The sequence below is a fragment of the Etheostoma spectabile genome, chromosome 11, assembly GCF_008692095.1.
Source record: "Etheostoma spectabile isolate EspeVRDwgs_2016 chromosome 11, UIUC_Espe_1.0, whole genome shotgun sequence".
Lineage (NCBI taxonomy): Eukaryota > Metazoa > Chordata > Actinopteri > Perciformes > Percidae > Etheostoma > Etheostoma spectabile.
Genome location: NC_045743.1, coordinates 15,312,136 through 15,325,491, shown reverse-complemented (window position 1 = coordinate 15,325,491; position 13,356 = coordinate 15,312,136). Strand labels below are relative to the sequence as shown.

The 13,356-nt window shown below is 39.8% G+C and overlaps 1 protein-coding gene and 1 long non-coding RNA gene across 2 annotated transcripts in view; one reads left to right on the top strand and one right to left on the bottom strand.

Moving 5' to 3' along the window:
• lrp1bb (low density lipoprotein receptor-related protein 1Bb) overlaps positions 1–13,356 on the top strand; it is a 203,630-nt gene that overhangs the window by 36,693 nt on the left and 153,581 nt on the right. The window contains 4 exon segments of the mRNA XM_032530345.1: positions 5,816–5,935; positions 6,593–6,721; positions 10,369–10,626; positions 12,251–12,413. Of these exon segments, the coding sequence (XP_032386236.1) occupies positions 5,816–5,935; positions 6,593–6,721; positions 10,369–10,626; positions 12,251–12,413 (670 nt within the window).
• Positions 2,839–3,150, bottom strand: LOC116697914 (uncharacterized). The gene is made up of 2 exons (XR_004334078.1): positions 3,062–3,150; positions 2,839–3,009 (listed from the first exon to the last, which is right to left on the bottom strand). It is a non-coding gene; the product is annotated as an uncharacterized LOC116697914 (long non-coding RNA).

Genomic DNA, 13,356 nt, shown 5'->3' with positions numbered 1-13,356 from the left:
ACACTTACATTGTTGTGGACTCACAGTGGTACGCTGCTGAGAGTAAATAGGGAAAACACTGGAATTGATATTTGGGGTTAATTTAACCAAATGGGAAACACGGCTGGATGAAACTGCCAGTTTAGATTAATTTACTTATTCAAAGGTGCAGGTGTTGCACCAAAATCTGTGACCCATCGAAATCTGTGTCCTCCCACTTAAACCTGAAACAAACCCTGGCTGACTGGCACACTATAGGTGGGTTTAATATCATGACTGGCACACTATAGGTGGGTTTAATATCATGACTGGCACACTATAGGTGGGTTTAAGACGATGACGACAGAGAAGCCACCAACCAGCGTCTTGTTTACGTTCAACATAGCACAGCAACCCGTTGATGCCGCTGTCGCTTCTGCGTCACCTGGATTGTTGGTCTGATTGGATGAAGGACTTTCCAATTGCGTACAGAGTCATTTGAACTATGCCCGTTGGTCACACCTCATGTGCAGATAAAATACAGAGCAGACTCCCCAGACCAATGCTCAAAGTTAAATCTACTGAGCTCGGCTTGGTCTGGTGATAGCCAGACTAGGTTACTGCTGCATCTCTTCCTGATTTCCCAAACTACAGAGCGTTGATCGCGCCTTCAGAAAATGAGTGCCGTTAAAAGGAATTTGCATTGACTCGTTATTATTAATTTTGACCACTCATAATACAATGCCATTGTTTTTCTGAATGAACACAGGGTAGGCTATATTCAAAGTGTACAGCAGTTAGAAGGGGCAAATGAAGTGTGTGTATTCTAGGCTATTATGCTATGTTTCAGAAAGATAACATCCAATGACAATATATCTACCCAAGCAGACACATCCTACCAATGTGTGGCCTCTGGTACAATAGGTGTGTGTAATATTGATAACTTTCAAACTGTAACTTTTTCCCAGCTAGTGCCATCATGATGGCTGGTTGTATTCAGTGTTTGTCATTTTCGTTGTAGATCTTTGTAGTCCACATAAATATGTCCAGCAAAATCACAGTCCATCTTACCCAGAAAAAAAATAAACACACGTCCTTGTTCTCTGAATTAGTTTGACATGAATCTTTGCTTTCCCAGCTAGCGGCTCATATTCACTGAAAATGTGGCTTGAAGGCTGCGTTATATGTGCACCTATGTGACATTTAGCTGACACATAATGGCCTGTAGTGTGTAGTTTTCCTGTTGCAAAAGGATGCAATTTAACCACTTTCAGACTGTAGATGGGCCTTAATAACATGATTGGTGGGCTACTCTCATTGTTAGCTGCAGCTACAGAGTAGCTTAAGAGTGAATTAGGGTATAAACTTTGAACACATTTAATCACAACCATAACTAAAACTAGAACATTACGGCCATCCTTACAAGTAAATATAATCATGCTTCTATTTCAGACCCTGTTTACTCTGTTTTTTTCTGTTTAATGAGCAAGCATAGGCTGAATAACAGTGTGTATTCTGATATGGAAGACATCCATTTAAATAGGAAAATGCCTTTTCTCTGCATGTTTCTAATTTAGTTTATCGACATGAGTAATTTAGAGCAGAGAAAAGCGAGATAGATACAATGGCTTTATGTTATGTCATAATCAGCATCACATTATGTCAGTGCTGGCCACATTAGGAAATGTTGTTACAGTGCTAACCATCTGACTGTTTCATTAATTTTCAGAGGGTAAAACTGTTATGGTCTTTTGTTAAATTAAGCTGAAATTGCATTCTGAAATTGTGGAAGTGACAGTGTCTTCACATTTAGGTTTTTGTGCATGCTACTTTATTCTGCACATCTGATGGATTACTTTTTTTGTCAGATGTAAATGTAAAATTAAGTTGTTGTTTGTGTTTCTTTTTCACATCTTTTCAAATTAAAGTAGGCCTACAGAAAGGTGTGCTTTGGGTGTGCAGACAAACAAAATGAGAGCTGCCAGGCAGTACAGATGTAGACACCGAGTTGACTCAGACATCAGAATATCCTATGAGCTTTAAACTATTCACAGAGTTAGATCAGGGGCCCGTTAACGCTGAGTCTAACTCTGTAACTCTGAGTTTATTTACCCTGAGATGGGACCAGTGAGTTTTGGTTCCAGAACGACTGATTTGAGTTGGTTCACTCAACTCAGAGTAGGTTCACTCAGAGTTAAGCACGTGCACCACCACCTAAAAAACCTAGCATTAATGGAGCCATGATACTACAACGCACCATGGTAACAACCACAAACAAACAGGTCGCGGAAATTTGAACATTTTGTCAAAAAAGCAACACAGCAAAAGAGAGAGAATTTGTGTGAGATAAAATTGATGGTAAAGTAAATGCGTAAGTTCTAATATAGTGTATTAATATCAAATTTAATCAGTAGAATATTACTTTTGAAATGGTATTGAACCTATAATCTATTTCATTTAGGTGCAATCATGCGGGTCCTAAGCTACTACTATTAATCCCATTCTGAGGCTGCAGCACCATCATTAACAGAATTATAATTCATAATCTTTCAATTCAAAGGGTTTACATCATTCACCTGCAATACTGTGGAACTCATTTTGAATGGCTCTTATTGGTTTGTGTCCAGGGAACACTACAAAAAGGTTTAGAAAACGTTTCAGAGCAAGTCACATTCTTATTACGGCTCTGCATACAGTGGCTTTACTAAAATGATCCGCATCACCAACGCTGCAAAAAAAACCCGCTTGCAAAAAAAGTAATGAGACACAAAGAATCTGCTAAAATATAAGAGGATGTCCACGATGGATGACGTTAATAATATGAGGATGGATATGGTTATGTAGGCTGCATAACTGATAGACTGGGAAGAAAAATTATACCATGCAGATAACAAACTGCACTAAAATGCGCCTAATACAGACTGATTGAATGAATGAGGAAATGAAAGATTGCTGTGTCAAAGGGAGGAGAATGAGAAGAAAACCTGCTTTCCGACCAGGTTAGGTTCACAGAATCAGTTACCATAGTAACTGACTCTGAGGTTAAGTTACCTTTCTTTCTGAAACGGGCTGGAGTTACCCCTCTCTCTCAGGTTTGATCAACCTCCCTTTCTGAAACCGAAAACCCAGAGTTCCCCTCATCTCAGAGTTAACAAACTTAGAGTTTTCACTAAACCTGCTTTCTGAAACGGATGAATCGTCTTTGCAGTATGACTCAACAGATGTGATCCACTTAGATGTTTATGTCCTCCCATCCACAATTTTTTTCTTTTCTTTACATTAATAAAACCTTAATCAGGCAGCATTTCATGCAAAACCCAATAGCCAATGCAAATGAGTTGTATATGAACACAGGGTTATATCCACAATGGTTAAATGAGTGCAGTAAGCTCCCCAAAATCAGAATCAGTTTTATTTGCCAGGGATGAGGACACATACGAGGAATTTGACTTAGGTTGGAGCAAGCCTCCGGGCGGCAGCTATGGAACAGCGCCGCCACACGCTTTCTCGAAAGGAAACAATGCAGACAGCAACATAATATACAATACATAACAACATCACAACATATTGCACAACATGAGCTTTTGCATGGAAGAAGAGTTTACTGCAGGCTCATAATGTATTTACATTTTGGAATTCTAAGGACCTTGCCTACCTTTCCTACTCGTTTGGTGGTTTGAAAAATCTCTCTCTGAAGTAAAGATTTTAGTTTTGTCCAAAAGTAAAAGGGGACTTCTCCCTTCATTTTAATGCTGGTGATTCACGTATTGAATATTTGGAGTTCCTACCAACCAACAAACTGTGAAGTAAGACAACCCAGTCAGTTTTTCGTGGGCTGCCTATATCAGAAAACATTGGAATCATCAAGCAACTCATGCCGTGCTTATGCTGGACCTGTAAATGCGACTTTTGTGATCAGATGCGCCAGATTGTAACTCAGCCTCATACCATCGGAGATGCGCTTTGTTGAGGAGAAAGCAGCGGAGTCAGCGCTAGATATTCATATATACTGTATGTGTGTGTATGTGTGTTTGTTTCAGTTTTCTAAGATCTATATATTTAGAGATTAAAATGTATCAGTATGTTGATAGTCATTTTGCTCTAATAGTTGGAATAATGATTGTGTGTCATGCTTTGTCTAGTGCAGAGTCGTTGTTTCTCTACAACCTGGGGTGTTAAACGTCACTTGGCAACTTTGGATAAATGCTCGCACATTTGTAGTGAAGCAAAACCTCTACGTGTGCCTGACAGTACCACTTTTCTAGTGGGTAGGAAAAAAGGAGTAAAGATTTACCATCAGATGATTAATGCCAACAACCTATCCTTTAAACACAGAAAAGCAATACCGTGCCTCTCAGCTCTTTGCTACTCCAGAATCATTTCACCTCTCTGAGCCAGTAAGAAGTTTTAATAAATATCCAAACAGGCTCTCTGTGATCACTGAAGACCAAAGGCTACTGGGCATTTACCATTTTAATACTTCAGTGTTTGCTTGCTCTCTTATCACCCTGGAAAATAGTTTGCCCCACAATGAAAATTCACTCATTTTCCACTCAACCCCCGTCAGTCAATACTCCTCTGAGGGCTATATGAAATCCAAATACACACCCCTGTAGTTCCATCTTAGCCGTTTCTGAACCTGTGAAAGGTAACAGGGCCATTGTTTTACAGCCTGCATATTATAATATCAAAAACATTGCACTAACTATTTGAGATTGTATTAAATACAATTTGGCTTCAGTGAAGAAGTGTAGTGTGTGTGTAAATGTCCCATTCCTCTGGCTTATTAGTCAACATTACTCACCACATTTTTATTGCTAATGTTTTGTAACAAGCACTAATATATTGCTCTCCAAACAATACAGCAGCCTCATTCATCTAAATGTGTCAGTGAGCTAGCAAGAAAGTTAGACACTGTAATGAAAACTGGACTTCTGATAAATCAGTAAGTATTAAGTGTCTGATCCACTGACATCACATGAATCCAACTCTTAGAAATCTAAATCAAAGACCCCGTTTTCATCCAGAGAGTAATAATAACTGAAGCTGTGATTGTCGCTCAGTTCCGACTGAGCTGTTCAATGTGAATACACCCTGTCAAGAAATGATTTGGTTCCCTGCTGCAGCATTTCATAATGTCTTGAAATTGTTAGAACAGGAAAGACCAAGGACAATCAATGGAAGCTTTTTCTCTTTTGTGCTGTACGTTGACAGTAATTGATGATTGGGCGTGGCATATCAATCTTTCTGCAATTGCTTTGTCTTGAGGGTTGTACATTCACTTTCCTTGTATATATTTTGCTGAGCTTTCATTATGCAATAATTTGCCATTCTTTATTTCTTTCTGTATAAAGGTTAGTGCTATTCAGAACATCATCAACAATTAAAGCATTCAGGAAGTACATGAGAATTGACAATGTTACCACTTCCTGAGGACTGTTATCAGTCAATCAATGTGTCAATTGATGAATTTAGAAGGCAAGGCTTGGTAAAATGTTAATAATAATTGTACTCATCAGCAGTTCTAGGAGACACTATAAATACAAATAAATTCACAGTTTATTGTCATTAAAACTTTTTTTTATTTTTCACCTGTCTAAGTCCTGTGACAGCAGAACAAACACAATTTTCATTTCCATTGGGTGATTCATAGAAACTCTTGTCTAAGAACAGTTTGAAACTCGAATTCTTTTGTGCTAAATGACACGGCAGCAGCCTTGAAGAGGAATTTATAAAAAGTAATTTCCCAAATTCAAAAAGTAATTTCCCATTCCAGTTACCCTTTCATACCCTTTTTCTCCAATTCTCATTCTCTCACTTCTCTCTCTCTTTCTCTTTCTCTCTTTCTCCCCTGCAGAGCTCCTGTCAGCCTGCCACGAGCTCCGGTGCCGATACGGCTGCATCATGACAAGAAACGGCACCTTCTGTTTCTGCGCTGATGGCTTTGAGGTCGGCGAGGACGGGACAAGCTGCAGAGGTAGGATTCAGCTGCTCTGGTGGAGGCCTCCTGCTACGGAGCCTTTCCGACATTTCCTTTCCCTATCCCACACCAATTCCTTCTGTTACCCTCAGCCAGACTTCCTTTCGAGGAATAAGCACAAGGTGCTAGGTATATGAGAACCATCTGTCTGCAGGCAGGGCCTCATGTACAGTGCATAACACCCCATCACACATACATGGAACACACATACACAACCTTATATATCTATATACAGTACACAATTTCTCGGTCTCTTTCACTCCCTCTTTATGCTCTACATACAGTATGTGCCACAGGGCTGATTTCTAACAGCCAGCGAGGACAACAGGATTTTGCTGTCAAAGGTGCTTCTAGATTTGCAGTGTCTTCTTTGGACTCTGCACATATCTTGTATCAACAACATGGCACAGCATTGCATAATTCTGCTGGAGGAAGGGCTTTAACAAAGTAGCCCTGCTTCCTGAATTTGATCCTGTTTTGGGGAAGACATGAAGGTTTACAGGGTACTGCAGCTCCAAAAGTGGCTCATTGGTTATAAAAGTAATTATGCCTGAGGTGTTAGAGTGAGGCCACATTAAGTATACTTTATGTATTTGGGTCATGTTTGAGCAAACGTAATTTGTTACAAATGACTCTTTTTCCTTTTTCTTCAAGATCATGATGAATGTGCCATGTATGGCGCATGCAGCCAAACCTGCACCAACACCTACGGGTCATACAGATGCAGCTGCACAGAAGGATACATCCTGCAGCCTGACAGGATATCTTGCAAAGCCAAACAAGGTGAGCAGCACACTTGCATTGGGAAACAACATCATCTGCATAGTAGGTATGTTTCATTTCTAATAATAAACAGGGCGGTTTTGTTCAACCAGAGGGAAATTCTAGCTTATTGTTTCCTTGGTGCTCACTGGTTTTTGTAGGGCAAGATTAATGTGGTTTAGTAGTGACCACATCCATCACCCACATGGGAATGGGTAGACGTGGTATCAGGATAATGATAAAAATTAATGAGCATGAGATTTTAAGTGCGAGCAGTCTGGAGTATTTTGTACGGAGACAATGCCAGGCGTCACCCTGAGTTATGTTAATGCCTGATGCTGGTAACAAATCTGTCCCGATGAGTAAAACAGCCTACTTAGAAATAAAACAACCAAAAGAAATATTGTGTTTTGGTGGTCCCTTGTTCACAAGTAACAAGCTTAACCTTGTGCGGTATATTTTTGTGTCATGCATTGAACCGTAAAGTGAAGCAGATTTTTTTAAGGGTGTTGTCACTATGGCATATATGGGTTGAAAATAGCTAGAGGCCCAACACACCTTCAGTAGCTGGGGAGAACACCACTGTTGCAGCTTTTAATCAATGTGACTGGTGTCCTACCAGGAATAAACTGAATATGATTACCCATAAACTTAACTGAACCCAATGCTCACATGCATTAATATTAATTTAGCAGAGAGCGATAGTGGTACAGGGATAACTATGGGGTTACCGTTAGTTGTAAAAGCTCATGAATATAAATTTCAGATAAGGCTCTCTGAGCCTAGAAGATGAGGAGCAGCAGGGAATGAGAAACATTAATGTGTTGAGTGTAAGATTGAAGTTAAAACTCTGCACCACAAATGTTCTTTTGGGGGTTTTAATCTTGATTCGATCTCTTCTCATTTGGCTAAGATTAAAGTGAAAGGTATAATCATTTTTATTCTTCGTATTCCTAGCATAAATCTGACTCTACAACACCCTGATGGTGTTTGTGTCTGCTTGTTAATGGACTTTACTGACTCATGCTAGTACCAAACCATAGATTATGGGAGTGTGGGGTTATTGCATGTTGCAAACATTCCTTTATTGGATTTACAATAATCTCAGGAATTACTTTTCCACATTACAGACTCATCACTGCTCATTGTATCATTATAAAATATTTTTTGTTAAAATGTGTTTTTTTACAACAAGCAAAGCTACCAGTTTATAAAAATAAAAGACTTACTACTGGTCTCTTGATACTTTTCAACGTCCCTACACTATCCCCATTTGTTCCTACTCAAAACCTAAATCATCCAAGTTCTGTCTTAAATATGTTGTAAATATGTTACTCTTTAAAGCAATGGTGTACGTTAGCCTGGTCCTCCCAGAGTCTCGTACATTTCATTTGTACAGATAGTCTGATCCCTGGTGGGTTCTATGTCGAAGTTTAAAGTTACTGGATCTGCTCAGAGCCACTCTGGATATCGTTTGGGTGTGACGTAACAATAGGGGAGAGCTTATATTTAGAATTAGCATCGCTAGCGTTAGCCTCAGCCAACTCCTTCACCGCTAACGGAGCGAGCTGGAAAATCAAACTTTTCCCGAAACCCGTGGGGAGGAGGGCCACAACATCATGGCCACTAACAAAACTCAGCAAAGATTGTTCTTGCTCGGGCTTTAACTTCTGGATATTCGGCGGCGTTGCCCCAACGGACTGAATGGCTTTGCATGCATTTTTCTCTGCCGCCTTTACAGAACAAAAACTCTAGCGCACGGTCTCAACGTCATCGTTCTCAGCCACTCCCTCTGTTCGCTAATTGGACCCCCAAAAACTTGGCTGGAGAAAACCCAACACTATACCATGAACCCAGACAAAGTACTGAAGGGAAATAAAAATGGAGCAAAAGTACATAGGAGGGAGAGCCAGGCTAGGTCTACGTAGGATTGATTTAAAATAAGATAAAACGTTCCAGGTTATTCACTAGTAGAACAGTGGGGCTTATTGACTTGTTTTAAATAGTTTTGGACAACACAGGATACCTCTATCTGTACATATATTTGTTTGGAATATTTCTAGTTACCTGTCTCTGTAAATGGTCATTTGGTGTTCCATAGAGCTAATCCTATCACTCCATTGTAAAACTTATTTGCATGAAAAACAGTTACTGTAAGTATTAAATATTGCATACATGCACTGCTAACATTACTTTGCCCGCTATGGCTAATAACCTGGTAGCTAACCAGCAGCAACACATTAAAGTGCTCATAATATGTTCATTTTCAGGTATTTAGAAGTTATATCTTAATTTTCAAACACCAGTTTTTTTCGTACTGCACATTGCTGCAGCTCCTCTTTTCACCCTGTGTGTTGAGCTCTCTGTTTTAGCCACTGAGAGAGACATCTCACTTCTGTTCCATCTTTGTTGGGCATCGTGCATGTGCAGTACCTTGGTAAGGACTATTAGCCAGTCAGAAGCAGAGTGTAAGGGCGTGCAATGCTAGCAGCTAGGCGAGCATTATAACATGTGTTACAAAGTGACACACTTTCGTCACGGAAGTAAAGGCTGGACTACAATAGTCTTATTGGTGTGGACTTTGGTCTTTTTCACTTTGTAAACCTATAACATGCACAAAAAATGTATATAACACAATAAAGGAAAGGGGAAAAGCCAAAAAGCATAATATGAACTTTTTAAATAACATACCTGCAAAGAGTTACTTTGGTAGTTTAGATGCTGGTGTGGTTCTTACTCTTCAGTACCACTGCTTAAAAGACACTCGTGGTTTAAAAGCTACAGTGCAAGTTTATTTTGTACCTGGTTCCCCTGCCAGGGATCAGCCCGCCAGCTGCTGTCAAACACAGACACACGTTTAAAACACTGTCTGACATAAGTTTTCACTGTGAAAAAGGATGACTTCATCTCATTTCAGTCTGTGGGACTTTCAACATGTGAGCCAAAAATGCACTACACAAAGACACACTTATAGTATTTGTCTGTAATTCTTTTTTTATTTAGAATTGTATTTTATGATGTTTTTTATATAAAAAAGCTCTGCCATTATTGATACGTAAGCTAACATTGTTCATGCTTGATTAAGAGTTGGGGCAGACCTCCATCAGGGAGCCTGGCCAAAACCCCATCTACCGCCTAGTGTGAGAGAAAAATGTCTGACTGTGAGAAGTTGATTCACAGGGATAAGGCCTAGCAGTTACGTGAGCAGATTTTCTGATTTATTGCCTATATTAGGAGAATAGCCCTTGACTTGAACTTGTGTGGAAGATCAGGATAAATAAGGGCCCATTTTAGGGGGTGAACCTGATGTCAAAGAATGTTCACGCTCAGTTAAGCCCATAAAGCAGCTTATCTCAGTTTTATCACCTAGGACTGCCCTGCCTTGACTTGACTGTTTCTCAATTTTTTTGTTTCTCTTTAAATCAATCAGCTCTAAAAATCTATTTTATTTTTCTGTGATGCTTTCTACATCTGATAGTGAGTATTTTCACTAAGGCATGATTGCTGTCGTTCTTTGTCTCTTTTTCCCGTTTCTCTATTTGTGTATTTCTTCCTATTGACAGTATTTTCAGTATTGTCATTCAAACCGTTTTTTGGGGAAATTACATGTTATCTTTTCTTTCCTTGTTGTGAAAATAATACCTTCCATATTTTCCCTTTCACTCCAGATCCTGGTGACAGCCGACCAATGCTTCTCATTGGTGGTTCAGACCGTATTGTCATCACCCATCTAAATGGAACAGGCCTCCAGCCCCTAAGGTCTCTGAGTGTAAATGGAACACTGGCATTAGATTTCCAGCACAACCAGGAAAGTGTATGCTGGGCTCTGTCGACAGAGTCCTCTGGGCAACTCCGCTGTGCTGAAACGAGGAATCTGCGTGGATTCACACGGGAACAGGAAATAAGAACACAACAAAGTTTGCAACGTACGTTTTCATCTGTTCCTCGTTCCCTTTTCTTACAGTTTTGCTTTTTATTTTCTTACTTTTCTGATGAACGTGTGTGATTATCTACTCTCAAATCGTGAACACCCACCTACAGGGCGATATACATCACCCACAGCTCTGTCACACAAACGCATGCTCACCCCTTTATTTTTTTTCTCTTTTATATGCCCTCTCACACTCTTACCTGTGAGCTCCCTCTCTATTGTATATCTCTTCATTATTTGTGCGGTTACAGGCAGGTTAGCCACAGTGGTTTGTGCCACTCACCTTTCCCCTAGCTGTCCTTCCAACCTGCAAACTATGTCAGCTTTGCTACTTCAAAAGTGTTCTGTTTCCCTCTTTTTAGTTGTTTTGGCCCAGATTGTTAAGTCTGTATTATTTTCACTGGCTATTTGAGTCAAAAACCTATCCTAATGCTGTCATTACCTATAATTTCAAAAAGTGCTGTAGCCTATCAGACAAGGTATTCACAGCAAGTAACATCTCAAAAACAATGATGATAATTCCTTCAAATGAAAACAAAAAAAATGTACAATGCCATTACATCGTCATTGAAAATAAAATACAAATAATGAAATGTCACTGGCTAGAGAAACCCCAAATTACACAAACACTGTAATTATGAAACAGTACAGAGTATTACTGACAACACTTTCAGAGATAAAGTAGGCTACTGGCTGTACCTGAACATGGGGATTAAATATTGTGCAGTATAATTTCTAACGCAGTTTATGTTTCAAACTAACCTAACAGAAATTATTAAACACGTTAATGGCATCTATATTATGATCATAGTCATGATGCATACCCATGTTGATAGCTGACTATGCCATGCCTACTACTCGCACTTACTAGTACCTTTTGCTAATGTGAAATTAACTCGGTGAGCTTTTTGCATTTTGCTGCAGCAGCCTCAACAGACCGTTTTCTATTAGCCATTGTCACGTCCAATGATGTAAGCCTATAGAATGGGTAAACCCAGTCTGATCTGCTGGCGATTTGATTTTGTCCTGTAATGTTCAATCATAAAAGATTGAGCTTTGTCTGGTGACAGCCAGACTTTAAGGCCTACTCTTCTTCATCATTTTTTTTTTTTTTTGTCTTCTTTTGCGCCGTTAGTAGACGCCCGTTCTGGACATTTCCTGAATGCACAAATTGTCAGTCCGTCCTTAGGTGTCAGGTTATACAGTCCTTTGCAAAACTATAATGGAAACCGAACAGCCAATCAGAATTCTTAGCACTGCACAAATTGTTCACAAGTAAGTGTACGCCTCATATTGACTACTGCATAGCCTTCAAAGGCTTTTGTATGAAGTCTTCTGTGACTCTCTAGAGCTTTTAAAAGCTTTTTAAACAGAAACTTTTTTTTTTAAACTTGGGCCATGGGGAATAGTGTGGACATAAGGGTCTTACAAAACATGCTAATGAGTTGCATTATGGGAAGAGTAGGACCCAGTTTTCTTGTAGCTGGGCAAGGAACTAAAAGATGGGACATCAGTTTCTGGGGTAGTCATGGAATGTGTTGTAAAAATGTATTCAAGTTTATTTGTCATTTTTATTTTACTGTTTTACATACAAATCTAACCCCTATTTGCCATTGCAGATGTGGAGCACATGGCCATTGACTGGTTGACAGGAAACTTCTATTTTGTAGACCGTGTCACTGACAAGATATTTGTCTGTGACCACGCCGGGGACACGTGTGTTACTATCCTACAACTAGACCTGATGAATCCTAAAGGAATAGCTCTGGATCCTCTCATGGGGTGAGTGTTCTGCAGCCTGTGTAGTACACCGTCTCTGAAAGTCCAGCAATGCTCATTTATCATCATGCATCTTTTTTTAAAGAAAATTTAAAAAAGAAAACTGAAGAAGAGGACTTTTTTCCCCCATGCATAACAATAGACTTGTGTGGTAGGATGTGAGTGAGTTACAATGAAGGGATTTAAATGATTCCTTGTCCTCTGACTCAGCCCTCCTCTCTTTCAGCTGTGTAATGTGGTGGAGAGCTGGTGATGGCTTCAGACAGCTTCTACTGTCGAGACCTTCATTTGTATTCACTGTTTTCACCCCAACATCCCTCAGTAGAAAAGGCCCCTGTAGGATTTTCCATTACAGAATATTTGTTTCTGTAGAGTCAAAACATATCTCCACCGTGCTCACAGTGAAAACTGAAACATTTACAGCCTGTCATTGACGGTTGCACAGGACTTATGCAAGCTATGGTTCTTAGCAGTTCCCTGTGTCATCACACAGAGAAAAAAAAGAAAGTAAATAGATGCATTGCATGTGGCAGCTGTACCATAACGTGAACCAGTTTCAGTAGCTCAAAGCCGTCACCGCCCTCGTATTTCCAGTGAGGAAAAGATGAGCTGGGCTTGCTGTGCTTGCGTTGACACAAGCACAGACACCCAGCTTGGAGCATGTTTGAAATCAATCACCTTTTCTGATTTTAGAGACCCTGGTTCAGTAATTATAGTGATACACCTTTTCCATACTCATGCTTGTAGCACAGTAATGACCGACTCCAAACACACTAACATTAGAAGCCTCTTGCTGCTGTGCACCAGCTGTTACCCGTGTCATGCCCAGCCCCCATGAGGCCAAAACACTGTAAACTTTGGAAGCTAAACTACATTGCTTCTTTGTGAATTTCTAGTTTATAAACTCTACTTTGTTCAACAGCTTGTGTTAACTACTATAAGCATA